General features: G+C 41.4%; 1 protein-coding gene across 2 annotated transcripts in view; it reads left to right on the top strand.

Annotated features, from left to right (window-relative positions):
- ulk4 (unc-51 like kinase 4) overlaps positions 1-24,016 on the top strand; it is a 58,091-nt gene that overhangs the window by 32,954 nt on the left and 1,121 nt on the right. For both annotated transcript variants that reach the window (XM_040165884.2, XM_040165883.2), the window contains exons 28-36: positions 81-132; positions 512-716; positions 1,271-1,363; positions 5,570-5,618; positions 7,730-7,835; positions 14,027-14,193; positions 15,738-15,833; positions 17,226-17,420; positions 20,723-20,811. In XM_040165884.2, coding sequence (XP_040021818.2) covers positions 81-132; positions 512-716; positions 1,271-1,363; positions 5,570-5,618; positions 7,730-7,835; positions 14,027-14,193; positions 15,738-15,833; positions 17,226-17,420; positions 20,723-20,811 — 1,052 coding nt within the window. The remainder of the gene's footprint in view (positions 1-80; positions 133-511; positions 717-1,270; positions 1,364-5,569; positions 5,619-7,729; positions 7,836-14,026; positions 14,194-15,737; positions 15,834-17,225; positions 17,421-20,722; positions 20,812-24,016) is intronic.

Here is a 24,016-nt window from a genome sequence, read left to right as displayed (position 1 = left end):
ATGGGGCAAAATTATACGCGTTAGATGCATTTGGATTTAAAGTGCAACTTGACTAAGTTTGTTTATTTGTGTGTTTAAAGTTTGTGGATGACATCCTGCCTCCTCTGACAACACTGGCTTTCAGCAAAAATGGTGAGCGATGGACGGTTATGTTTAAGGTTGGGAGAGATGAAAATGTGATGAAGCCGTAAACAAGATTTTAATTGCTGGACATGAAATGTCATTGAACATCTTGTTCCCTTTGAATTCACCTCCATTAACATCCTACAGTAGACATTTGAATCCAATGAATAATTTTCAAGTATGGTAATTGTCAAATGATGTTGTGCAGATGTAAAATGTCACCTGTGAAGTAGAATGTCAACAAAGAAACATCTGAGTCAAGATTGAGTCAAAAGCTACTTCTAACTACACATAAATACAGGATTCAAAATGCTTCCATTACATTCATTCTAGTGTGTGTGTCTGTCTGCCTGTGTGTGCATGTGCGTGCACGTGTGTGTTGCTCCAGTGGAGTGGTCTGTGTTTGTTTTGAGGGTGCTGTCCGAACTCAGTCTTGTCCTGCTGCTCAAGGAGAGTAATGAGACTGAGGAAGATGAGCAGACAGAAGGAACGAAAGAGAGAAGGGAGGAAGGAGGAAGGCGAGAGGAAGGAAGAGATGCTGGAAGCTCCTGTAATCAAATCGTATCTCTCATTAGTAAATATCTGCTCCCAAGGTTGGTGTGCCTCTTTCTGAATATGAGCTATATGTTGTTTCTATAGAAAAGTATTATTTATACTGTATGTCAAAAGAGTAATGTTTTTTAACATCAATACAATATGACAAAATGAATTGTGTCATCAAAATGATTCCTGCCATTTGTCTTGTGACAGTGATGGTGTTATTGATTGTGTCCCTCACTTCTAAAACATTTCCTTTACCCCTCTTTGATAAAACCAAGTGTCCACCTTGTTATTACGCTAATCATGTGATAAACAGCTGTACAGTGTTTGGTCCACCTTCTGTGGCATCTGTTTTTGTGAGTGTTGACACCAAATGATTTTACCGTCTGTGGAGAGCAAGAAGAGAAGTGTAGGTCCTCATCACAATAGAGGAGCAAAAACACAAAATGGACATTGGCTTTCATGGATTTTCTCCCTCTTCAACTATGTGTACCTGTACTGTGTGTAACTCTAATTCCCCCCTCTTGCTAATGATAAAAAACTCCATTAACTACTAACACTGTGAAAGCCATATGTTGCATATGTACTCATGCATTTCTGTGTCTAGGTATGAGTCTCTTCTGCGAGCAGTAGAACCCACCCCGCTCTACGCACTCAGACTGCTGCTATCGATGACTGAACACAGCGCACAGATCTGCAGGTACCGCACACACAGGCACGAAACACTGTTGAGGCATGGAAATACCACAGCGTAACCTTACCGTAACCATCCCAGGTATTTTCCACCTACTAAAGTACAGTGCTGTAGAACTGTGTATTACAAAGCCATTGAAGTAGTGCCGTGCTCAGCAGAAGAAACTTGAAAGCAAACCTGATCTACAGATGCTGGTCGGCCTGTTCTTTTACACATACATTATTCCTTTGTATTCTGACTGAAATGCTATCAATGCATTTGCTCACTGAAAGCTCCACTTCTTTTGACTCCGCTATTCTTATTCTCTATCCAAGACCAAGTTTTGTTTGTGTTGAAGTATTTTTCAGTTCTAGCAGGCACACAAGCAAATACACACAAGCGATCTCTGTGCATACGCATGGATAAATGCACAAACGCCCACACATTTATTATAAGCAGAGATCTTGTACAACCCTCTAAAAGACACTGTGTTTACTACATTATTAATCAGTCATGTGTCGGGTCATAAGGTGCTGTGTCAAGACATATTGACATAATTGTTCACATATTGTGCGGATATATCTTTACACACTAGCTACTCCTGAAGAGCTTTGTTGAATAAATGGTGTACTGCGCACTCTTTAAAATATATTAAGCTAAGACGGAATCATTGCTGTCGCTGAAGAAAGATTCCCGACGGCATAATGTTGAAGGAAACTGGCATTCAGGAATTTAAAAACATGTCTGATATGTTGTCTGGTTTGGTTGCAGTGAAAATGTTCTGATCCCTAGTGGAACCGTGAAATGACTCCCCTGTGTGTGTCTGTGTGTGTGCAGGTGAGCTTGTCTGGGAGTGTGTGTGCGTGTGTGTGTGTGTGTGTGCCCGCACTCACTCACGCATGCTCATGTGTGTTTGATGGCTGTGTTCTGGCAGTGGCTGTCAGTAACTCTTGATTCTCTGGCCCTCTGCCTTCTCTTTTCAGCTGACAGAGGCAGAAGGTGAGGGTGAAAGAGAGGGAGAGAGAATGGGGAAATGGGTGGAGGGCGGAAGGAAGAATATAAGGAGGAAGTAGGAAACTGTTGGAAAGGGGGATTCAGGAAGGGGGGAAAGGTCGCATTGGGAAAGAGAGAAAATGTTTAGATAGAATAGAATAGAATGTAGAAATTATGGGGTGTTAATGAGTGGGGCAGGATGAACCGACATGCTTCACCTCCTTTGAGACGGTGAGACAAAGTAGGCAAACAGAGGGTCCAGTTTCATCCATGTTACAATATTTCGTCTTTCACCATTTAATACTAATGCTGCGTCCCAGGCAGCAAAATGTCTTCTTTCTAGAAAGCAGAATTGTTACTTCACAACAACCTGTTGTAAAAAGCTGACAAGCTTCTGTTTTGTCCTTCCCTCATTAATATCCAACTTTTCAGGTCCATCTCCTTCCCCCCCACCTCACGAGTTCAGAGCTCACCCTCGTAGCTGAATACGCACCCACTTCGCTTATCAGTAATATTACCCCCTCTCGTCTCCGTCATTCTCTCCCTTCCCTTCTCCTTATCCCCTTCTTTCCTTGACACAAGTAGAGTGACGTGAACTTTTTAAATTGGTGTCAGCACTCCTCTCGCTACATCTGTTTTTCTCTCACCCTTTTTCCTCCCACATTAACAATATTTTACATTTTTTTCCCTGTCTTCCTCGTTCTCTTTCTCTCACCATCTCTAATTTATTAACATTAGTGCACATTTCTTTCTTTCTCTGTGCCCTCTTTCCATAGTTCGCCCTCCATCACTACGGTTATACAATCATAAATTAAATTGCCTGGGTCTTGGTTAGATAAGTGTGGCTATGAAGCCGGCCGAGCTGTAATTAGATGGTAAATTGGGGACATTAACGTTTGGAAGGCAGCCTGCTGTTTCTCTCTGCATTATCACAGCCCAGACACACCTTCAAACAACTGCATTTAATCTGACCTTTAGCCAAAGAACGTTATGCTGTGTGGTTACGCGTGTGTGTGTGTGCGCGCGTCCAAGTATGTTTTTTCCATACTAAATGTCTGTCTGCCAAATGTTGGTGGTTAACTGGGTTAGCTATTGCATTGTGTTTTTAAAAGTATCTATATCTTATTAAACAACCCATGATTCTTTGGTTTTCCTTTTTCTTTCCTTTTTCCATCACGTAATAGCGTTTCATGGACTCAACCTTGCGCAGCCATGATATCATCAATTTGCTATCGTCATTTGTACACCTTCGTCTCCCTTAGGCAGATAAAAGGGTATTTATTAGGTGATAACACCACGGTGGTTGTTTTCACACGGCAAAAGTCTGTAATTGTGTGTACCAGCCGGTTTTACTGGGCTGCTCTATGGTGTCAATTAATGCATGAAAAAGCTTTTACAATAGTCTTCAGATGATGCAGAAACTGTGATTTGTGAATAATTGGACGATCCTCCAGGGCAGAACTTTGTACAGACCTTCAGATGCTGAGATACAATCTTCTGATTTGTTATTCTTTAACTTGTAATAACAAGGTCCAGTATGCCCTTGCAAAAGGATCCAAAACGATGATTCAGAGGAACAAGGATATCTAACAGAAGAATGATATTATTAGTAGAGCAGAGGTTAATACATCTAAGTGGTTGTCCATGATATATTCTCTATTATAAAGCGACTGTTGATGTATGACTAATGCAGTAAAGGTTGTCTCGTCTGTGTTTGTTCTGTTATAGACTGTTGTGCTCTGGGTGGCTCACGGTCTGGTGTTGTGCGTTGTGTCAATTGATGCATGGCTGGTCGTTTAAAGGTGGTTCGGTTTATCATGTCATGCCGGCCGGGCCTGTCCCTTTCCTTGCTCACCCTGTCACCTTCCTAATGGGAGGACATCCATCACCTCACAGCACAGCACACACACACACACACACACACACACACACACACACACAAACACAAACACACTTACCCGTTCATATGATGAGAAAAGAGAAACTGTTGAAGGACTAACAAACGGTACAGTCTTAATATATTGTTCATCCTTACTCTGATAAAAATAACTACTACAAAAATCTGTCAGTGTCCACAACTCTACAGGATCCTCCAGAGACTTTTTAATGCATTTGAATACTGGTAGATCAGTGTGCTGGTGGCAGCAACTCAATTATTCTGTTGATGTTGTGGTTTTGGTTCATAAAACTGTGTAATGGTGTGACTAAGATCTTCAGCGCACTTTAAGATACAACGATACTAGTATTGATTCCTGTGTTAAAAGTAGAGTACAGGACTGCACCAAAAGTAATGGATAAATAAACATGTATGACTTGAAGAAGGCCATTAGCAGTTCATATAAAACATTTAAGATGCATTTCCACCAAGGCATCTAACTTTTATCAAATTAATACAGCTACCCAGTTTATGCACTCTCATTTTAATAAAGTCTGAAGAACATTACATTATTGGAAGTTTATTCCTCTCTGTTTGCTGCTAAAAAGTTCCCACTAAGGTTTCTCTAAGTGGTGTGATGCCTTCCAGGCAAGCTATGATTGATTCATACTTAAAATTAAGACAGATTTTTAAATCTACGAACAACCTTTTTTTTCTTTGCCATATGACCACCGGTCTGACTTCAGCGGGCTTTGTTCCCATTACAGCCTAAACGCTTCACAGTAACACACAGTAATTGGTCGCAAATCAAAGAACCTTAATCAGTAAGTAGACCGAATGTCATTATTAATATAGACGGCCATCTTTCACGCCTTCTTTTCTCACCGCTTTTCTCCTAGCTTTTCAATATGGAGTCATCCACATCTGCCTTTTGTTTTCACTCCTTTCCATTTGTTACACTCCGTTGTCCTTCCGCTTTTCTCGGCCCAAATAATCTTCCCTCCTCTATAATCCGCCTTCCTTTCTCCTCTTGATATGTAATCTCTTCCCTCATCCTCTCCCCAACTATCAACTCCTCTTTGCATGCCCTTCCCCTCTCCTCTCTCACTTCCTCTCACTTCATCTGCTCACATCACATCTCCTCTTCCCTTTCCTCCACTCTCCCCACAATTCCACTGGTACCAGACAGGAGCCATTGTAGCGGAACTCCATCCGTAATAAAGATGAAACAGCCCAGTGTGTGTCCATGTGGGTGTGTGTGGGGGCGAACGGTGCAGTGAATTGCCTCTACTAAATTAGATACACTTGTGAGCCTCGACTTTCTACCTCATCTCCAATATGTATTTTCCCCATTTTCTTTCCAGGTTGATTAAACACAGTGGGATCCTACCAACCGTCTTTCAACTCATTATGGTAAGAAAACTCATCTCGCTTAATCAATTCACCCGTTTTATTCAGCCGATCATCAAATCTCATTCAGCTAGTCAATGAATTAATCAGTCAGTCTGTTGGAATAGTTCTACAATCAGCTCATCAATCTTAGTTGTCCCAATCTGTTTTATTTAATTGCATGTCTGAATTTTATTGCAGCTCAGTTGTATTCTGTCTCCTTCTCCTTCGTCTCTAACTCGCTCTGTGTAACATTTATAGAGGTAGTTATGCAAATAAGTCTGAGTGGTGTTGACCTATTAGAGGTCTGGTGTAATTGACTGGCAGGTCAGCCATTGAGAGGAGGAACGGTTAATAGAGTGAGAATATATACTCCACTATTAAGATCCCACACAAATGTGTCTTTCAATCAGCGAAGCACACACACAACGTTTCCAGTAAACAATTTAATTCACCTAACCCTGATTGCGTACACCGAATCCAATGAACCCACAAACAGTACAATCAGTTTTCAGCTAACCAAAGCAAACCGTTTACACACAATCACAAACATACTAAATAAGCAGTGTTGTGCATGGCTGCTTGTTCAGCCCAGAGTAGCTGATACAGAATGTTAAACACTCTTATCCAACAGCCTGATTAACCCTGCTCTTGATTGTTTACTCGTGTCTGAACCAGTCATGTCTGGATTTATTAAGGCCGTCTGCATTGCTAAAGTTTTCATTGATTTCTCCTGCTTGAAACGCTGTGATCTGGATTGATTACACCTGCCACTGGTGATCACACTTGTCGTGGAGAAACTCACTTAATTGTATTTGTCTGGATGATGAAGTAGTTCAGCTTCAGACATGAAAGGACGTCAGGAAGCAGACTAGACTTCTTTAACTGGTTGCTTGTTAAGCCCGACGAGCAAAAGACTGATCGCAGTGGTTTATTGTCAAATACTTTAAAAGTGCTGTCTCGTTTCTACTGTACATTCTGTAGATTCAGCACTAAGGAATGTTTAATGCTCTATGAGAAGGTTACGGGCAGTGAGGCACTGTTAAAATTCCCTTTTCTGTTCCTCTTAGCTCATTTTTCAGGTTTATGATTTTAGTGATGCACATTATTGTCCTTTCTGGGCTCATTAGTCCATTAAGATCAACATAAATGAGCTTTATCATTTGCTGTTACTGACAGGCAGGTTGTCTACAGTAGGTGTGAATTGATATCATTGTCTTCAGCCTCAGGCTACTGCACATGATGAGTATGAGCCTGGCTTATCGGGCCCGTGCACAGATCACACTCATGCGCTGAGACCCTGCGGGCACAGTTGGTGTATTCCAGAGAGGATCAATAGTGAAATGAGGGCAGGAGAGAGAAGGATAAGTGAAATACTGCAGGAGGAAGGAGACCGGGTTTTATCTGGAAGACGGGGGGCAGAAGAAGAGCGAGGTTGAGGAGATCGGAGTAAGGAAATGGAGACTACAGCCTTGCTTCTGGTTTTCTTCAAAACCACTTAATTATCAAAGGCTCATTCATCTAATACACATCATCATTTTGAACTAAATTAGACACAACATATGGTTCTTCTCAAGTTCGTCTCTGGGTCTTGGTGTGGAGAAATATTTGCCAATATTGCTGTGCTTCTGGCAATACATACGTCATGAGCGCCTGTCGATTATTTGACAAACTACCAAATTGTACTGTAATAACAAAAAGACTGGAAATTGCTTGCTACTGGGCTGATAGGACAGAAACTCCAGGACAACATATACGTTTTCTATTACAAAGGATCGTAAATATATCATAATCAAGACCATTTATTCTCTTGCTGGTTGCTTTCTGAGGTATGATATGGTCCACACATAGTTATTATGGACTTTGTGTATATTCATTTACTAGAGCTCTCATTTGTTAATAAAAAGTTAGATAAAGATAATTAGATTTGATTTTTTTTTCTCCCCTCACACTCTTATGCTTTTGAATTTAGAATTGTCTTTGCATGGGTTTGTAATAAAGAAGTGGTATTCTTTAACAGTAAAAAATAAAAATGTTCAGTACCATAATTACAATTATCAACTGTAAGTGTATTGTTGAATACATGATGTTGTGGGCTGAACTGTAACCCAGTTATCCTGTTATACCTTCTCCAGGCCCACAGTAGTAGTGTTACCAGTGGGGTGGTCCAGAATGCCATCGCCTTGCTGTGTAATCTGTGTGGAGACACAGTCTTGGATCTGGAGACACAATACCAACAAGGTACAGTACGTCTACACAAGAGAGGGAACATACCTCTCCTTTGAAAACCAACTTTCTTGATTTGTACTGTCCCTTACCCGAGTACCATTATAAGTGAGTCCTAGAGGCCTGTCTGTCATTGACCCTTCAACAGCAGAGTGTGGATTTTGTACATCTACTCTGCAAGCATTATTAATCGTGGTGTTGCCTGTTGACCTCTTGTTTTCCCCTGCTGTGCTGCTGCAGCATAATGCTTAGTCAAACACTGTGTGTTTCACAAGGCACAGGCAATGAGGCACATAATGTCGTTTTGTCCCCCCCAGCTATTATAATATTAGGATTAGCTCGGGTGTGTATGGTACAGTCACAGTGCAAGACAACATTTACATACACTGATGCCTGCGTGTTTGTTTGTGTGTGTGTGCGTGTGCGCACGTGTGTATATGCAAATGTGTCAGGACCCGCAGTCCAACGCTGTAATTTCAACTCTCAGCTGCAGTGAAAGTGTAACACAATAATACTTGCTTTCTCTGATTACTATTTAGGACTGTTTGCATTTCTATCTCCCCGGTCGCTCATTATTCTGTGTCTCATTCTGTCTGTCCATCTTTTCCTCTGCACGCCCTGACTTCACAAAACCGCTATCAACCCTTCCACTGCTGTTTTCATTGGGTCAGCAGTGCGGCAGTTCACTAGTCAGCATCATTATCGCCCAATCAGCTTCCCTCTCAACAAGAAACTGTCAGCCCAGCATTAATACTGGCCGGGCAATTAACGCTATCTCCCTCTCCTCTCCTCTCTCCTCCTCTGTTTACTTGTTCACCTCTTTTTGTCCCTCCTTCTCCCTCTACTTTTTTAATCTTCCCAGCTCACATCTTGCCACGCCATCTCTTCTCCTTCCGTCGCTCTGTTACTGTTTCTTCCTTCTCCCCCGTACTCTCTATTTTGAGTTTCTCTGCTATCTTCTGCTCTCCAATTCTCCCGTTTTGGAGTTGTGGTTCACTCCAGATCAGTGTGGCGATGGCAATAAAGAAGGGATAGGGTGAGGCGGAGATGGGTTTCATGCTTGTGTGAATGTATTTGTGTTTCTGCCTCAGAGTATGTGTGAAACGGAGAGGATGCAGGAGTGCCCAATATGTGTGTGAAGGAAAAGGAGGAGATGAGGTTTATAATTGGGCAGATTTGCCTCCGACTGAGATAATACCCCCTGGGGAATGAGGACAGAGAGAGAGACTCTCACACACACACACACACACACACACACACACACACACACACACACACACACACACACACACACACACACAGATAATTTGGGGGAGAAGAGATGTTGAGGTGGAAGGGAGTGAGAATTTGATACAGGAGGGGAAGAGAGGGGAGTAAAAGACTCCTAAACAAAGTTGCTATTATTTTATATGATTGTGAAAGGCTCGGTTTTGATTTATGAGTTTCAAGCAGTCTAGTATAGAAAGTCCAGGTTGTCATCTGATTATATGACAGGACAGTTGAGTTGAAAACGCATTTTCTAGGCACATTTACAAGCAAAATGGATGATCTAGAAAATGTAAAAGTTCAGAAGTGTTCCCATGGACGCCTGAGTTTGGTGTTGGGCTGTTGAAGAGGTGTCAGTTGATTAAAGCCTGCTTGTCCTTATTAGTTATTTAAAGAAGTCTTTAGGGGCTCCACGTGTCAGAATATTTGAGGTTCCTCTCTGTGTTGAGTCTGAAGAAAATCTTTGTTGTTTCTCCTGACCTTTTGTGAGAAGCTCAAAGGATTGTTTTTGGAAATTGCCTCTGCACCGGTGTTGACTAGCACGTGTGGGACTTGATGGATTCAGGTTATTTCCCCAAATGGTGACTGAAAAGGTTCTCTAAAGGTTCTTCAACAGGGCTTGACGGCCCATATGTGTCTAATCACTTAAGCACCATTGGCATAAGTAAACCCATATGGAGGTTTTCATATTGGCACACAAGAGGCCACTGGACTGATCATGTTACAAAATAGCAATCATAAGGTACACTGATTTGTTATATCTTTATGTAATTATATATTTCTGAAATATAATTTTATGTTGCAAAAATCCACTTTCATTTATTTGTCATTTATTTACATATTATAATATGTGGTAATGTGGTAATATTTCCCAATCTCTGATTGAGTCACATGGGAGAGTTTGGAAATGATTGACAAGCAGCCTGTTTTGTTGTTCCAGTTCAGTCAGGTTGGTTTCTTGAACCAACTGAGTGCCCCACAGAATGCTTCTTTCAACAACAGGGGGGGAATAAAAGAATGGGTTTCTTTTTTTTTCATTCCAGACAACATTTTGTGAATACTATTTAATCCACAAAAAATATTCTTTGTCAACTAACACTCAAATGATATTTCTTTGTTAGTTTATTGAATGACTCAGACTATAAAAAAATCTTGGTCAACTAAGACCAAAAATGTGTCAATTAATGGACCACAAGTGGGAATCCCTACTAGTCGCACACATGATTTGACCATAGTATTCTTTACTCTTTGAAAGCCAACCCAAACTTCACATACATTAATGGGAATGACGCATTATTGAAACCATGTACACAAATTGAATTTAGTAGTTTTTTCTGTCCCCACAAAAACGTCCTTCTTTGCTTAGACAGTAATGCTTTAATCCATCTCTCCTGTTGATTTCCAATAGAACTAATTTCACAGTGGTTTAAAAATAGATAGTGTCACAAAGCATCGTAGGGATTCTATTTTTACCACCAAAATAGGACAACGCACAATGGCTTCCACTCAAAGTATTCCTTGACTCTTAAGTGAGCCAGCAATACTTAAATTAAAAAATATTTTTAACAGTTTTAAAATCAAATCTTTAGAAAACTATATAAATATCTAGAAAAACTATTTAAAAGGGGACTCACTGCTATCTATATACTGCATGGTTTCAGTATGAGCAGATGCAAAGAACAATGTTTGTTTTGATTACGTATGAAGCTGTAATGGCTGATGAAAGGTAGCTTAAGACCAGGCACCTTTAGAAGATTTATTTAATGTAATTTTGTTTTTTCATTTAGTAAAGAAAGCTGTGTATACTAATGACAACTATTCTCAACATAATAACATACCATACCAGTATAATATTATTTACATATACATGAGCAGCTATCTGGAACACAGTTTTCCCCTCAAGACGACTGCGGTGTCGGATCACATTAGCAGCACAGGAGGTCCGTGTCTGACTGAACAGTCCAAAGTAGAGCAGTCTGTTTATTCAATTATGAGGCAGCTTGACAAAGTAACAGTTCATTCTACTGACAGCACGCTAGCTTGATAGCTTTCTAGTGTCGCATTTTCGCTCACAAAAATAAATGCACACTGTCTACATTCTAAATAAAGATCTATTGAAATAGAAAATAACACTGGGTGAGTTTTCCCCAGTGAAGAAAGGTATTTAACTGTTGCCTTTCTGTGCACGGAAATAAAGGGGAATTACAACTTTTTAAATTTGGCACGGTGGAAATAATGTATGGGAAGAAACTACATAGTTTTTGCTTGCATGGATGTGTGGTGAGAACACTTCAGGGACAGGCGACAATTACCTACTACTAGTGTTGCACGGTGTACCGGTACTAGAAAGGTATCGCGGTACCCATACGTTGAAAACACGTACCCAAGAAGACTTGAGGCTGAAATTGCTGCCAAAGGTGCTTCAACAAAGTATTGAGCAAAGGCTGTGAATACTTATGTACATGTTATGTTTTTGTTCTTTATTTTTAACAGATTTGCAAAAATTTGCAAAAAACAGTTTTCACTTTGTCATTATGGGTTGTTGTGTGTAGAATGTTGAGGAAAATAATCAATTTAATCAATTTTGGAATAAGGCTGTGACATAACAAAATGTGGAAAAAGTGAAGCGCTGTGAATACTTTCCGGATGCACTGTAAATTGGATGTGTGGCGTGAGTGCGTGTGAAAACATGGAAACACGCGTGTCACACGGGGAAACCGTGAGAGTTGGCAGCCCTGTAGCTTTGTTGGCTAGCTTGACAACAACTTTCCTAACACAGTCAAACATCAATCAACACAAGACAAAGCAAGACCCCAAAAAAGTTCCTGAATAGTCCAGCAGAAATATATACATGCAAAATAACCTACAATTTCACTGTAGGGCCTACAGGGCCTCATGTGGGCCTATATGGTCATGAGGTCAGAATGCACACAAAATTGTACCAAATAATACACACTTGATGCAATAGGCTACATGCTTGTGGAGCCTGAGGGTGGATCTTCACCTAATCCTGTTTATCTATAAGGAAATATGAATGTGAGAATATCAAACTATGCAAGTAAATAAAGCATTGTTCATCCCACAGACAGTCAAACAGATATCAGGTAAAAAAAGGAACCTTACAGATGTTTTATTTATTACTATCATAGATAAATATATTCCATTAACCTATTTGTGGTATCGTATCCTAAGTATCGGGTACCGTAATATTTTGGCAGGTATAGTATCAAAGTCATAATTTTGGTATTGTGACAACCCTACCTACTACACAAATCCAGCTGCAAAATGCAGAGTATCTTCCATGTGATGTTGAATTTACTAAGCATAGGAACATGGTTTTCTACTTAGTAAGAGCTATTTATTCATGACTTAGCTAGGGTTAGATAATTGTCTAGGGAAGGATGGAGGGAAGGAAGACGAGAACAGAATGTATTTCTAGATTATCACCTGAATTAGGATGTCTTTTTTGCTGTTTGTGTTCCCTACTGACTGTGGACTTTGTGTGCTTGTACTATCAACTATTGATTTTCACAGATTCATTCAATTTACACAGCCCCGATTTTGTTTTAAAAGTGAAATTTCAAATTCTGCTACTTTTCTCTGCGGGGCAAATACGTGACAAGCATTGCTATCGAACCACAGGAGACTGTCCCTCTCCATGTAGAGGGGCTGTTGATCCGCTGTGGAGTTCAACCAGCGAGGTTTACTCATATTAGGCCGAGGTATATTATTCTATGTACTTCCGGCATAAATGCAGGAGAGAGACTGTTTTTTATTTATAGTTTTTGGAGTCTAGGGGTTGAGTTTTTTGTGATGATTTTCTAATGGTAATTAGAGATCTTTCCAACAGAATATGTATTTTATTTCATGACCAAGTGTGTACAACATCCCTATGCACTTAGCTATGTAATGGATATGCAAGGAGTTGAGAAAATGTAATTTTCTACAAAAGAACCTAAGAAAGAGCACATACCAAGGCTCAGTCCTTAACGCACGTACCGTGAATTGTTGAAAAATCTTATAGAATAACTTTACACTGCTCCCATGCTATAACTTATCACACACACACGTACAGCGGACTGGAGTAGATTCCCATGTACTGAATCAAGAAGATACCTACCGAGCTGCCATGCAAAGTGGACCCCACCTTGCATGGCAGCCTGCGATGTCACAAGATCATATGTGATCAGATCTCACACAAAAATCCTTGTTGTCGGGCAACAAGTAATGCAAAACTGTTCTGTATGTCAGAGTTTGGACTAATCTGGCAGCCCATGAAGAGATTTGGGTGAATATTCAATGAAGGCATCTCAGATGGGTCAGTGTCAGAAAGGAGCAGCAACCTCTGGGCTAACAAATGAAGTGTGGAATTGCCAAAAAATATCAATTCTTCAAATGACCACCTGAGCCTGCCTCCTAATGCGAGAAGATTCCCATAAACGTGTTAAAATGGCCAACTTTACAGCAGAAAATACTGCATTTACTTTACTTTTTTCTGGTCTCTATAACTTTTTGGACTCACCCGTTTAAAACCAACTGAGACTACATCCATATTTTACAAATACCATCTGGCGCGTCAGGTTAGTGTAGACTGTAGACCAACATGTAGCTCATGAGCTGAGGGTAACTTACTACCTGTTTCTCAGTGACTAAATTAAGGTTCACCTGTGCATACATTTGTCAACATTTGATCCACTGCACCGACATCATGCCTCTTCTGACACACACAAACAGAGTCTAAATAATTATGTCTGCTATTGTATGGTAACAATTTGGTTCTATAATTGTCTCTCAGCAAGTTTAATTATACAAGTTCCGTTTTTTAGAGGAAACAAGTTGGAGATTGGCGGTTTACCAGATTGTAAAACGTAAGCCGTGGTAACAAAAACAAGTCACAATCCTTTAAAACTTTCTCCATTGACTTTTCCTCTTCTGTACAGGCCTAACGGAGGTGATGGTGATCACCCTCTCAGAGGCTGCGCTGGTCTACATGGATGGAGAGGGACACGCTGGGAGGAAGGTCAGCCATCCTGTATTGCAAGCCCTCCTCGAACTGCTTCACACCATCCTAAAGCAAACATCTGCTGTCATCCGCTGCGCTCTGCAGGTACGTCCACTCACACTCTAGCAGTCTCATTGGCCATTCGTTCCTGTTTGAAATAGTTAATGTTGATGTGATCTCAGCTTTGTTGTCATCTGCTTTACTGACTACCTCAAAATGTATCGAGAGCAAACATTTAGCTATTATTAACTTACAAACCAATATCCTTTGTATTATATAATTCTTAAAAGCCACGGTCCATGCAAAAAAATCCTTAGAATGCCATGACATTTGAACATTTTAAACAAACGTTACCATGTGTCAGCTGTTTTGCTGTATCATGTTGAAGTGCCCCTTATAGGCTGGTCTTTTTCCCACATCTATTTAGAAATTTCATCTTTGTTGACCACAGAACCAGCAACAGAATCACAAAATCAATTCCCTCAAAATGTTGCCCTTGCACCGTGTCCCTGAAGGCATGGCTGTATGTGTGTGTGTGTATGTGTGAGCATTGATGTGGTCAGTTGAAGCTGGCAGGTTTAAGCAACTGCAATATTGAAGTTGTGGACTCAGGAGAACGAGGATGTGGTCCCAAGTCCCTGGGACACACACACACACACACACACACACACAAAGGCATACACGGAGCGGCCTGTCTGGCTATGTCCCTGCGGCCTCATTATCACCAGTGGCTTTGTCCTTAGCTCGCCTCCCTTTACGCACACACACACACGTATGCTCATATGTACACACACACACACACTGCCCCTGTCTCCCCATAGTGTGCACCCCAACCCAATGCATACATATTAATGCCTGGACAGGGGGGTGTGGGGACTAAAGGGGAGGAAGGGTATAGGACTGGGTGGAAGAGGAAGGAGGAAGCAGTGAGGTATGGATGAGAGAAGGAAGAGACACAGAAGAAGAGGGCCAGCTGAATGTGCAGCAGAAATCAATTCTGCCAGGAATCCAAAGCTCATTAAAAATAAAACTTCTGCCCAAACCAAATTCATTTGGGTAATAAGGTCTGATAAGGAGAGAGGACGTGACTAGAACACTCTCCCAAACTATTACTCCGTTGGTCAAGAGAGGGAGAAAGTCAGAGATTATATACTCTACAGAAGAAAACTGAGAAGAAGAGAGAGCGAGCATAATGGAGAAGAAGTAACTCGGGGAAGAGAGATGGAAAATATGCGCTAGTATTAATCACATTATTCCAGAGCTAATTGGCCTGAAGTTCCACTGTAGGCATGAACTGAACTAAAATAAGTGAGGGACAGAGGTGCTAATGAGATGGGGGCAGGAAAAGGGGGACTGCAGTATTAAAGAGACGCAAACCTATCTTAATATGACAAAATAAAGCTAAGGCAATTAAATAAAATGAGTTCAACCGTGGTTGTCTTTACATCTTGTATTGAAGAAGAGTTAAATTAACACAGAATATCCAGACGACGGTTTCCTGTCTTAATCTAGTTGTCAGTGATCTCTCCATCTGTCAGAGTCTGTCGTGTTAGGTCCATGGATCCATCACTATTGACTGTCAAATCTCCATGAATGATTTAATGTGTGTGTCTCTATGTGTGTGTGTTTGTGTGTTTGGGTGGAGCCAGAGGCGATCTTGCCCGGCAGTAGAAACTGAGGCAGCAGAGAAGCTCCTCCTGGAAAACAGACCCCTGAGCCAGCTCAGCACGCACCTCATTCACATGGTGAGGCCGATACTCAATGAAGTGTGTGTGTGTGTGTGTGTGCGTGCGTGCGTGTGTGTGCGTGTCGAGCATGCGTGAGAGAGAGAGAGAGAGAGAGAGAGAGAGAGAGAGAGAGAGAGAGAGAGAGAGAGAGAGAGAGAGAGAGAGAGAGAGAGAGAGCTTGTCTATTTGTCTGGTTATGTGTTGTGTTATGTTGAATTTGAAATACGTATCTGGTCATGGTTTCTACACCATGTAATACTTGAGTTATTAGCAGTCCTGACCAATGATATATATGACTACCTTCATTGAAAATGGCACTGTATGCTGAATTTAGCCATTATAGTCTTTTTGCCCTCCTGCCTCTGTCTTTTATATATAACATCACTCTCAGTGGAAATTAGTTTCCATCCAAAGCTAAAATAAGACAGATGTTCTTTAACGCTGGTTAAGAACAATTGGTAAACCGTAAGCCACTGTGGCGTAATTAGTTCCTCTTTGCTCCCGTGTCTGACTGCCCTGTAAACAGCATCACTGCTGATCAAGCTCATTTAAAAGTTCTTCCTTAGTTAACTTTCTGCCTGAGGAGGGTGTATACTGTGGTAATGCAGTTAGTCAAGCAGTGCAGTAAACTATCCTCAGAGACAAAATGCTCGTTATGCACTTTCAAACGATTTCTGGGCTGCATGTGAAATGAGAGTAGGAACGTTATATGCTCTTTACCTCTCTCACATTGCTTGTTCCGCTGATATAAATAAGTGTTCTAATTTACCAAAAAACATTTTCTACTGTTTATTATAGTAATTCTAAACGTCTGCAGAAGAGGCTTTTAAATCTGCAAGAATTTGATTTTGTCTAAAAAACAAAAGATAAGAGTAAAATCTTGGCCTTCATGTTGAGAGTAATGTGCAAATATAATCTTTTCTTCCCAAGGGACACAATAGAGATTTTTACTTGGTGAGTGTTGGGTGTGCATCTGTGTGCGTGGCTGTGTCTCAAAGTGTTGAGGGGGCAGGTGACACAACCCGGGTCTCTGCGCAGCCCCTTTGCCCCATGGGAGATTAGCCCAATAGAAAAACCAGCAGCGTCAATATAATCCCTGAATCGAATTAAAAGGGTTAAAACTGGCTTGTGATTAAAAAAATTACAGTTCATGGCAAGTATTGTTATTTACTTACAACATTAAGTGCCTTTGTTTAGCAAAGGGTCAGTTACAGGTAATAGTCTTTCTAAGATCTACATTGTTGAGAGGGAAAGATTATCCTTAATGCTTCTGTCAGTATTTGTTTGAAAAATTCTAAATCGATTTACAGAGGCTAAAAAATACACAGTCGCTACAGGGACGTGAACAGAAACACGGTGCATGGAAGAATTTCATTGCTCCATTTATGAACCGACTTTGTCTCCTGGCAGCTCTCCACTGAACACCAGGAGGTTTGGGAGGAATCCATCCAGTGTCTGTCCCTGCTGGTCCAGCTGTATGGAGGAGAGGGTTACGACTGCCTGTCGCCCTCCTGTTTGCAAAGCTTTTCACATGCGCTGCACACACACATGCACATGGAGACCCCCCGAATCCAACGCACAACACTTAGGATCATCAAACGACTGGTGAGTGCAGTGCACGTAGCGCCATGCAGACACACACACACACTCACACAAACACACCGAGCAACAGCCATGCATGTGTGGAAAAGTCAACATGGCTTGTCTGACATTTTATCAGATGACGTTGGTGAATATCCCAGTGCTTGTTTGTTTTGTATTGAATTGAAATATTAGCTGTTTAGCCTCTGCAGAATGAAAATATTGGGGTCATGAGAACACACACACACACACATGCACAGACAGCCCTGCTGTGCCGTGCTGCTGTTCTGAAAATAGAGTGTAGTTTCACTAGAAATAGACTGATGTGACGGAGGAGGACAGAGAGGCAGACAAAGGGTTGGTTTGTATCTGCCTGTCACTCTCTTTTTTAAATATTTGTCCAATTTAGTCTGATAGCCTAATTATAATAATAATACAGTGATACAGGCCAAAGATTTGAGTTTACGTGAAGCTTGTGTTCCCCAAAATAAAAGTGAACAACAACAGCTGAGGTCACGTGGAGAAAATTGAGCGTTAATGCAGCGGCAGTTTCTTGATAGCAAAGTGATGAGTAAAAGAATGGCCGGGTTGGTGATCCAGAGACAATGTATCTCAAAAAGAACGTGAAAAATTGGCAAATTTTCTTTTGAATCCCACAAATTATATTAAAAAGGCGTTTGTGGTGTTTTGGCTTGGCCGAAGGGTCATGACAAAAAGTTTCTGCATGTTGGACACAAGGACAACTGTCGCCCTGAGATCATACGACCTTACTGAAGGCTTTGCCTGCAAGCTTCTTAATTTGTGTGTGTGTGTGTGTGTGTGTCTGTGTGTGTGTGTGTGTGTGTGTGTGTGTGTGTGTGTGTGTAAGTGTAAGTGTAAGGGAGAGGGAGAATTGCTCGCTATTATTTTTCTGCTTCTCCCTAATTAGTTGCAGCCACCTGAACCACCCACACACAAACTCTGACACACACACGAGCCCACCGAGTAACCTCTGTCTCTTTTTGTGTCTGTAGTAGCACATTTGTCCTCTCGTAGAAAGCCATTTCCTCGTAGCTAGTGGATGAGTCACTGAGGGGCTCAGTGTTAAGGTTAGAACTCTTTTATCTGGTAATTTAAGAGACTTAAATGGTTAAGTTACTATATTCTTCCCTCACCGTTTACCTTTCCCTCTTTGGAGTCCAGTCATTTTAAAGACAGTTAAATCAAGATTTTAAAACCGTTTCGTAAATTGAGTTTTTTTCAATGCAATAGACATTCATTATGCACAACACACACATTTTCACTGACGCACAATGATGCACACGTCCACACACTCTCATTTGTAGGTAAGTGTCTGCCCTTCAACAAAGGCTTTTTTAATTACCTTTCATTGATTTCAAGGCTCTGTTAATCTCAATCAAAGATCCTGCTAATAGCTTGGAAACTGCCAAGGAGGAGAGAGGGGGAATGAATCAGTCTGAATCAGTGGAAATTTTAATTTATCCTTTTTTTCACCTCACACAACTTGGAATGACTTGAAGGGGAGTGCTAATTAAATGAAAGTTATTTCTTTCAAAGAAGTTTGATTTGAAATGTTTTTGACTTGTTTTGAGTAGCCTACCTCAGGTACTATAGCAGAATGTATTATACTGCAGTTTTTTGTGTGAATTGTGTTTTCTTACTCCTTGACAAACCTGGACCCTTGAGGCCATGCAGGCGCTAGTCAATGTTGTACGCTGCTTTTTAATCCCACTCCTGCTTCTAGAAAGCTTCTTCCTCTCTCATCTCTGGAGGCTAAAATATCTTGACGCAAAGTTAAAATTGATGTTATTCAATTAACATGAATTATTCAAACTTTTCATGTTTGGACCGTTAAACATGGAATGTGTTGATCCATCAGCCATCAATCAATCCTTCAGAAAAAGTGTGTGGGGGGGGGGGGGGGTTGTGCTCTCTGTCTCTGTTGGTTTGTCTGTCTCTCTCTCTCTATATCTCTATCTTTCTATCTGCAGCTGAGTCATGTGCCCCCCCCCCCCCCCCCCCCCCCGGTACGAGGACAGCAGATTTCCAAAAGTAAAAGAGGGACAGGAACTCACTGATTAACATTCAGCCTTTAATTTAGCAAAATGTCGTCGTGCTCCGGTCCTTTTTTTCCCTTTGAGCTGTCCCCTGTCTCTCTATCTCCGTCTTTCTGTCTCTGTGCGCTTCTCATCTGAATTGTTGTTCAGTGTCATGGAGTCAGGGTGTTGGTCAGGTAGAGACGAGGGCAGAGACGTGGTGGAGGGCAGGAATGAAGAGCGGATGATAAGTGGGTGTTTTTAGTGGTTGGTTAGCTTGTTGGTGTGTGTTGGAAAAGTAAGCGAGTCAGCGGAGCCTCTTAGTCTCCTCCTAACCCCGTTGCCTAGCAACAACCGTGCTGTCGCCAGAGACAACGGTGATGATGTCACCCGAGATCATGGAGAACTCGTTCAGCAAACGCGCTGACGACACACACGCGTGCGTACACACGGGCACACAGAAATATGTACTATTTAATAACTATTTATTAAAATGTATTATTTTGTTTCACAACAAACTGTCAACCAACTTGGCAAAGAATATGAATAAATACAAATGTATGTAAGTGTGTGAGTGTTTTTATAGCAAATTATTTGATTAATGTAGATTTAAATGACATTGAGTGTGACATCACAGTCGTCGGTTACTCTACTACAAAGGATTCTGACGCACACCAGCGGTTCTTATAATGTAGTTGTACGCCAAGATAATGCTCCATTTCTAGCGGAGTGGAGTAAGACGCTTCCTGAATGCAATGTAGACCAGGCGCACTATACGTTGTTTGATCAGAGCTCCCAGATTCCCACCTCCTGGTGCCACAACAACAATAACAACCATCGTATAGCTAATCCTCCTAGTCCAAATCTGCCATCATTTTTTTTACAGTAATGGAATTGTGTTGGGACTAATTTATTTATTTTTATTTTTATTTTATTTAACTATTACGTCATACTTATCAAGTAAATCAAATACCGTCTGACATTCCACACTGAATACGTTGAAGTACTAAGTAGGCCTAGCATTCGCCAGAGGGAGTTCGCACAAGTCCGGGTCAGTGAACTAAAGCCTAGTTTATGCTTCTGCGTTTTAATAAATAAACAAATAAATTAATAGACGTGACTCTCTAGGTCGTCTTTAACAAAAACACGTTACTCCACCTGTTGTTCTGCTGGGAATTTGCTCTGCAACACACGCAAGACTTTTAGAACCATGAATTGAAACGAGTGCGTCGCCCCAACGACGCAGGCGCAGAAGCATGCGCCAGCCTTAACTTTGTTCTCTCGCTCCAGGTGCAGACTACAGAGCGATCTGATTGGTCGGACTGTCCTGAAGCAGCGGAGCTAATTGTTCTACTGCAGGACATAACTACGTCCAACAGGTACGTGCTTCTGCTGTTTGAATGCGATTGTGTCATATAGCTTATTTATGTATCCTGGAATATCTCTTTCATCCTTCTATTCTGAGTCAACAGACTATTTGGATAAATCTAAAATTTACATAATTTTGTTTAAAAATTGTGGCAAAACAAAAATTTTTACATTTGTTTGCGGAAAGCGCTAAGATTCTGGTATTGTGTAGATCAATGTTGAAAGCATACCTCAAGGAAAACAAATCGTTCTGCTTCTAAATGTGTTTCCTAAAGCTTTTTCCGTCATTTTATTATTTTCATGTCTGAACAGTTCTGGTTTACAAAACTGACCTTTTCCTAGTTTTTTCCTAGGATGCAAGCTTCTGTCAGCTTAATGAATCACAGAGAGCTAACAGATGAAATGTATACATATATTAAAAACAAACGTCTTTTTGGGGGATCTCATATCACTGGCAGGAAACATCGCCTGCATCACGATCACGTGTGTGTGTGTGTGTGTGTGTGTGTGTATATATATGTATGTGTATATATATATATGTATGTGTGTGAGAGAGAAATAACTAAACCTCCTACCTGGTTTATTACTTTTTGCATATTTGTCATGCTTAATGTTTTATATCAGACAAAGATCCCCTGAGTAAATACAAAACGCAGTTTTTTAATGATGATTTCAGTTATTAAAGGTATTTTTTTCCAAACCTACCTCACCTATGTGAAAAGGGTAGTTTAAAATGATGTGTGCCTCAGAATCCTGGAAGCAAACAAGTCCTCTCAGCAGCGCGGATGCCTTCCCTCGTCCTTGTTGTCCTTGGTTGTGGCTGCAGCGTCCCAGACGGTGATGGAGGAGCAGAGGATGGACTCAATGATGGCCGTGTAGAAGTGCACTATCATCGTCTTTGGCAGGTTGAACAGCCTCTGCTGAGCCTTCTTGGTGATGCAGCTAATGTTCAGCTCCCACTGGAGGTCGTGGGATATGATGGAGCCCAGGAAACGGATGGACAGCGGTGACGGGGCGGGGGACCATCTCCACTGTCTTTAGGGCGTTGAGCTCCATCCGCACCACGTCACCAATTTCCGACCTGTAGGTCAGACTCGTCCTCGACTTGACGATAACAAAGAGACATGGTAAAAACAGCATTTCATAAAAACCACATCATAAAACAGTCACACATGGCGGTGGTGGCTCAAACCATCCAACGTGGCCACCACAGCGATGTGGAACACTGGATCGCAGCTGTTGCCTCCGAGGGTCCACAACCAGTCATTAGAGTTAGGGGGCCATTACCTTTTCATTAAGGGCCATGCAGGTTTGAATATCTGTTTTCCCTTAATAAATGAAGTCAGCATTTAAAAACTGCATTTTGCATTTACTCAGAATATATTTTATTAATATAAAACATCATTTAATTGTGACAAATACAATAAGAGAGCAGGAAGGGGCACATCTTTTTTCACGGCACCTTCAAAGAGCTGATATCCACACACATGCCAACATGTTTGCGGGCGGGTTCTGTCTGCGTTCATGTGTTCCGCTGTATCTTTGTACCCGGCTGCCTTTTATGAGTATATGGTCTCGCATGTGTGTTCCCTCTTCAAGCCGAGGGTTTGTCGCCCTGGCGACCCTCCTCCCTTTGATGTCTTTATGTGTCAGACTCGCATCTTGTCTCTCTCACACACACACACACACACAAACTCACACTCTCTCACACTAACACAGAAGGAATACACACAAATAGTCGCTTTCAGTCCTTCAATATACAAACTCTCTGTTTCTCAATCACACACAGGCGGCGTCCGATCCGTAATAAAGGTGTATTGTTGTCCTGCAATAGAGGCCCCTCCTACTCTCCACTGCCTCCACCCCCCTTTTCTCCTCGGTCAACCCTTTTCTTCCCTTTTTGTCCCCCTCTATTCCTCTCTCCCCCCTGCATCTTTCTTTCTCCTGCTCTCGTGGTCTTTCCCTCTCCTACTTCTCCCCTCCCCTCCTCCCTCTCTCTGCTCTCCCTCTCTGGCAGATGAAAGCAGAGATCAGCTCCGGCCTTTGAAGTGGCTGCGACGGGCACACTCCCACTGGTTTAGTTGTAGAAGTAGGGGAGCAGAGGTTTTAGGAGAAAGGGCAGGAGATGAAAGAAGTTATGAGGGAAGGGGGGGGGGGGGTAAATGAGAGGATGGTTGGGCCAGAGAGAGGAGATGGAAAAAGAGTGGGAAGTTCTGGGCTGAGATCCCAACCCAAATGATGTTATTCAGCCTTTACCATGGCAACCTGAGGAATGCCTTTTCAAACCTCAAGCGTGAGCGAGTGTAGAGGAGGGGGGGGGGCATCACTCACAGCTCTCCATGCTGGAGAAAAGCCTTGAGCTCTAAAACCCAATCTCAACTTGATTGATGCATTCAGCCAAACACAAAGCGGTCAGAAGAACTCAACGTACTGAAAATAAGATTAAATATCACTATCAGGATCTTGTGTTATGTGCAGAAGGGTTTGGAGTAAAGGCGGAGTGCAGTAAGATGGGTGCCATAGCGCACCTCTGCTAAAGGTGCATTTTATAACTGTGCTTTGTTCAATTGCACTAAAAAAACACTGATGTCATACGGTCAGGCCTTTTATTTCTGTTTATTTTAGAGGAACACGTCAAGACATGAATCCAATCCCATTCTTTGGCTCGAAGTGTTGTTGTGAGCTCAGTGTGTGTCTAACTCTGCTCTGTAATAATATATATATATATATATATATATATATATATATATATATATATATATATATATATATATATATATATATAATCATTTTCACCGTAATCTGAAACCAATTATTTTATTTTCTGTTGTCCTCTGACCAGCTGCTTAGTGTCCATTTAAGACTCAAAGTACAGGGACTTCATGTAAACGGAACTCTAAATGTCTTTAAACTTTCATAAACCATATTTGTTTTCTGTACCCAACAACTTTTAAGGATTTCCAAGGCCTCTGGGAGCGCTGGTAATTAAGCTAATTGTGTTTTAATCTACTAAAGGGAGAGCTTCTGCTTGCTCGCTGTCAGGTTGATCTTGGAGGGAGAGGAGAGGAGGGAGATTACATCCTGTCTTGTGTCTGAGCTCGTGTTTGTATACAATATCGCTCCATTTTGGTTTTGGGTAGTTATCAAGCATTACTTTTGATTTCGAGATTTATAGACATAGTTCACTGTAGAATGTGCATAGTAACTTCTTAAATG

This window comes from Gasterosteus aculeatus, chromosome 20 (genome assembly GCF_964276395.1).
Source record: "Gasterosteus aculeatus chromosome 20, fGasAcu3.hap1.1, whole genome shotgun sequence".
NCBI classification, from domain to species: domain Eukaryota; kingdom Metazoa; phylum Chordata; class Actinopteri; order Perciformes; family Gasterosteidae; genus Gasterosteus; species Gasterosteus aculeatus.
This window is presented reverse-complemented; position numbering and strand designations above follow the sequence as displayed.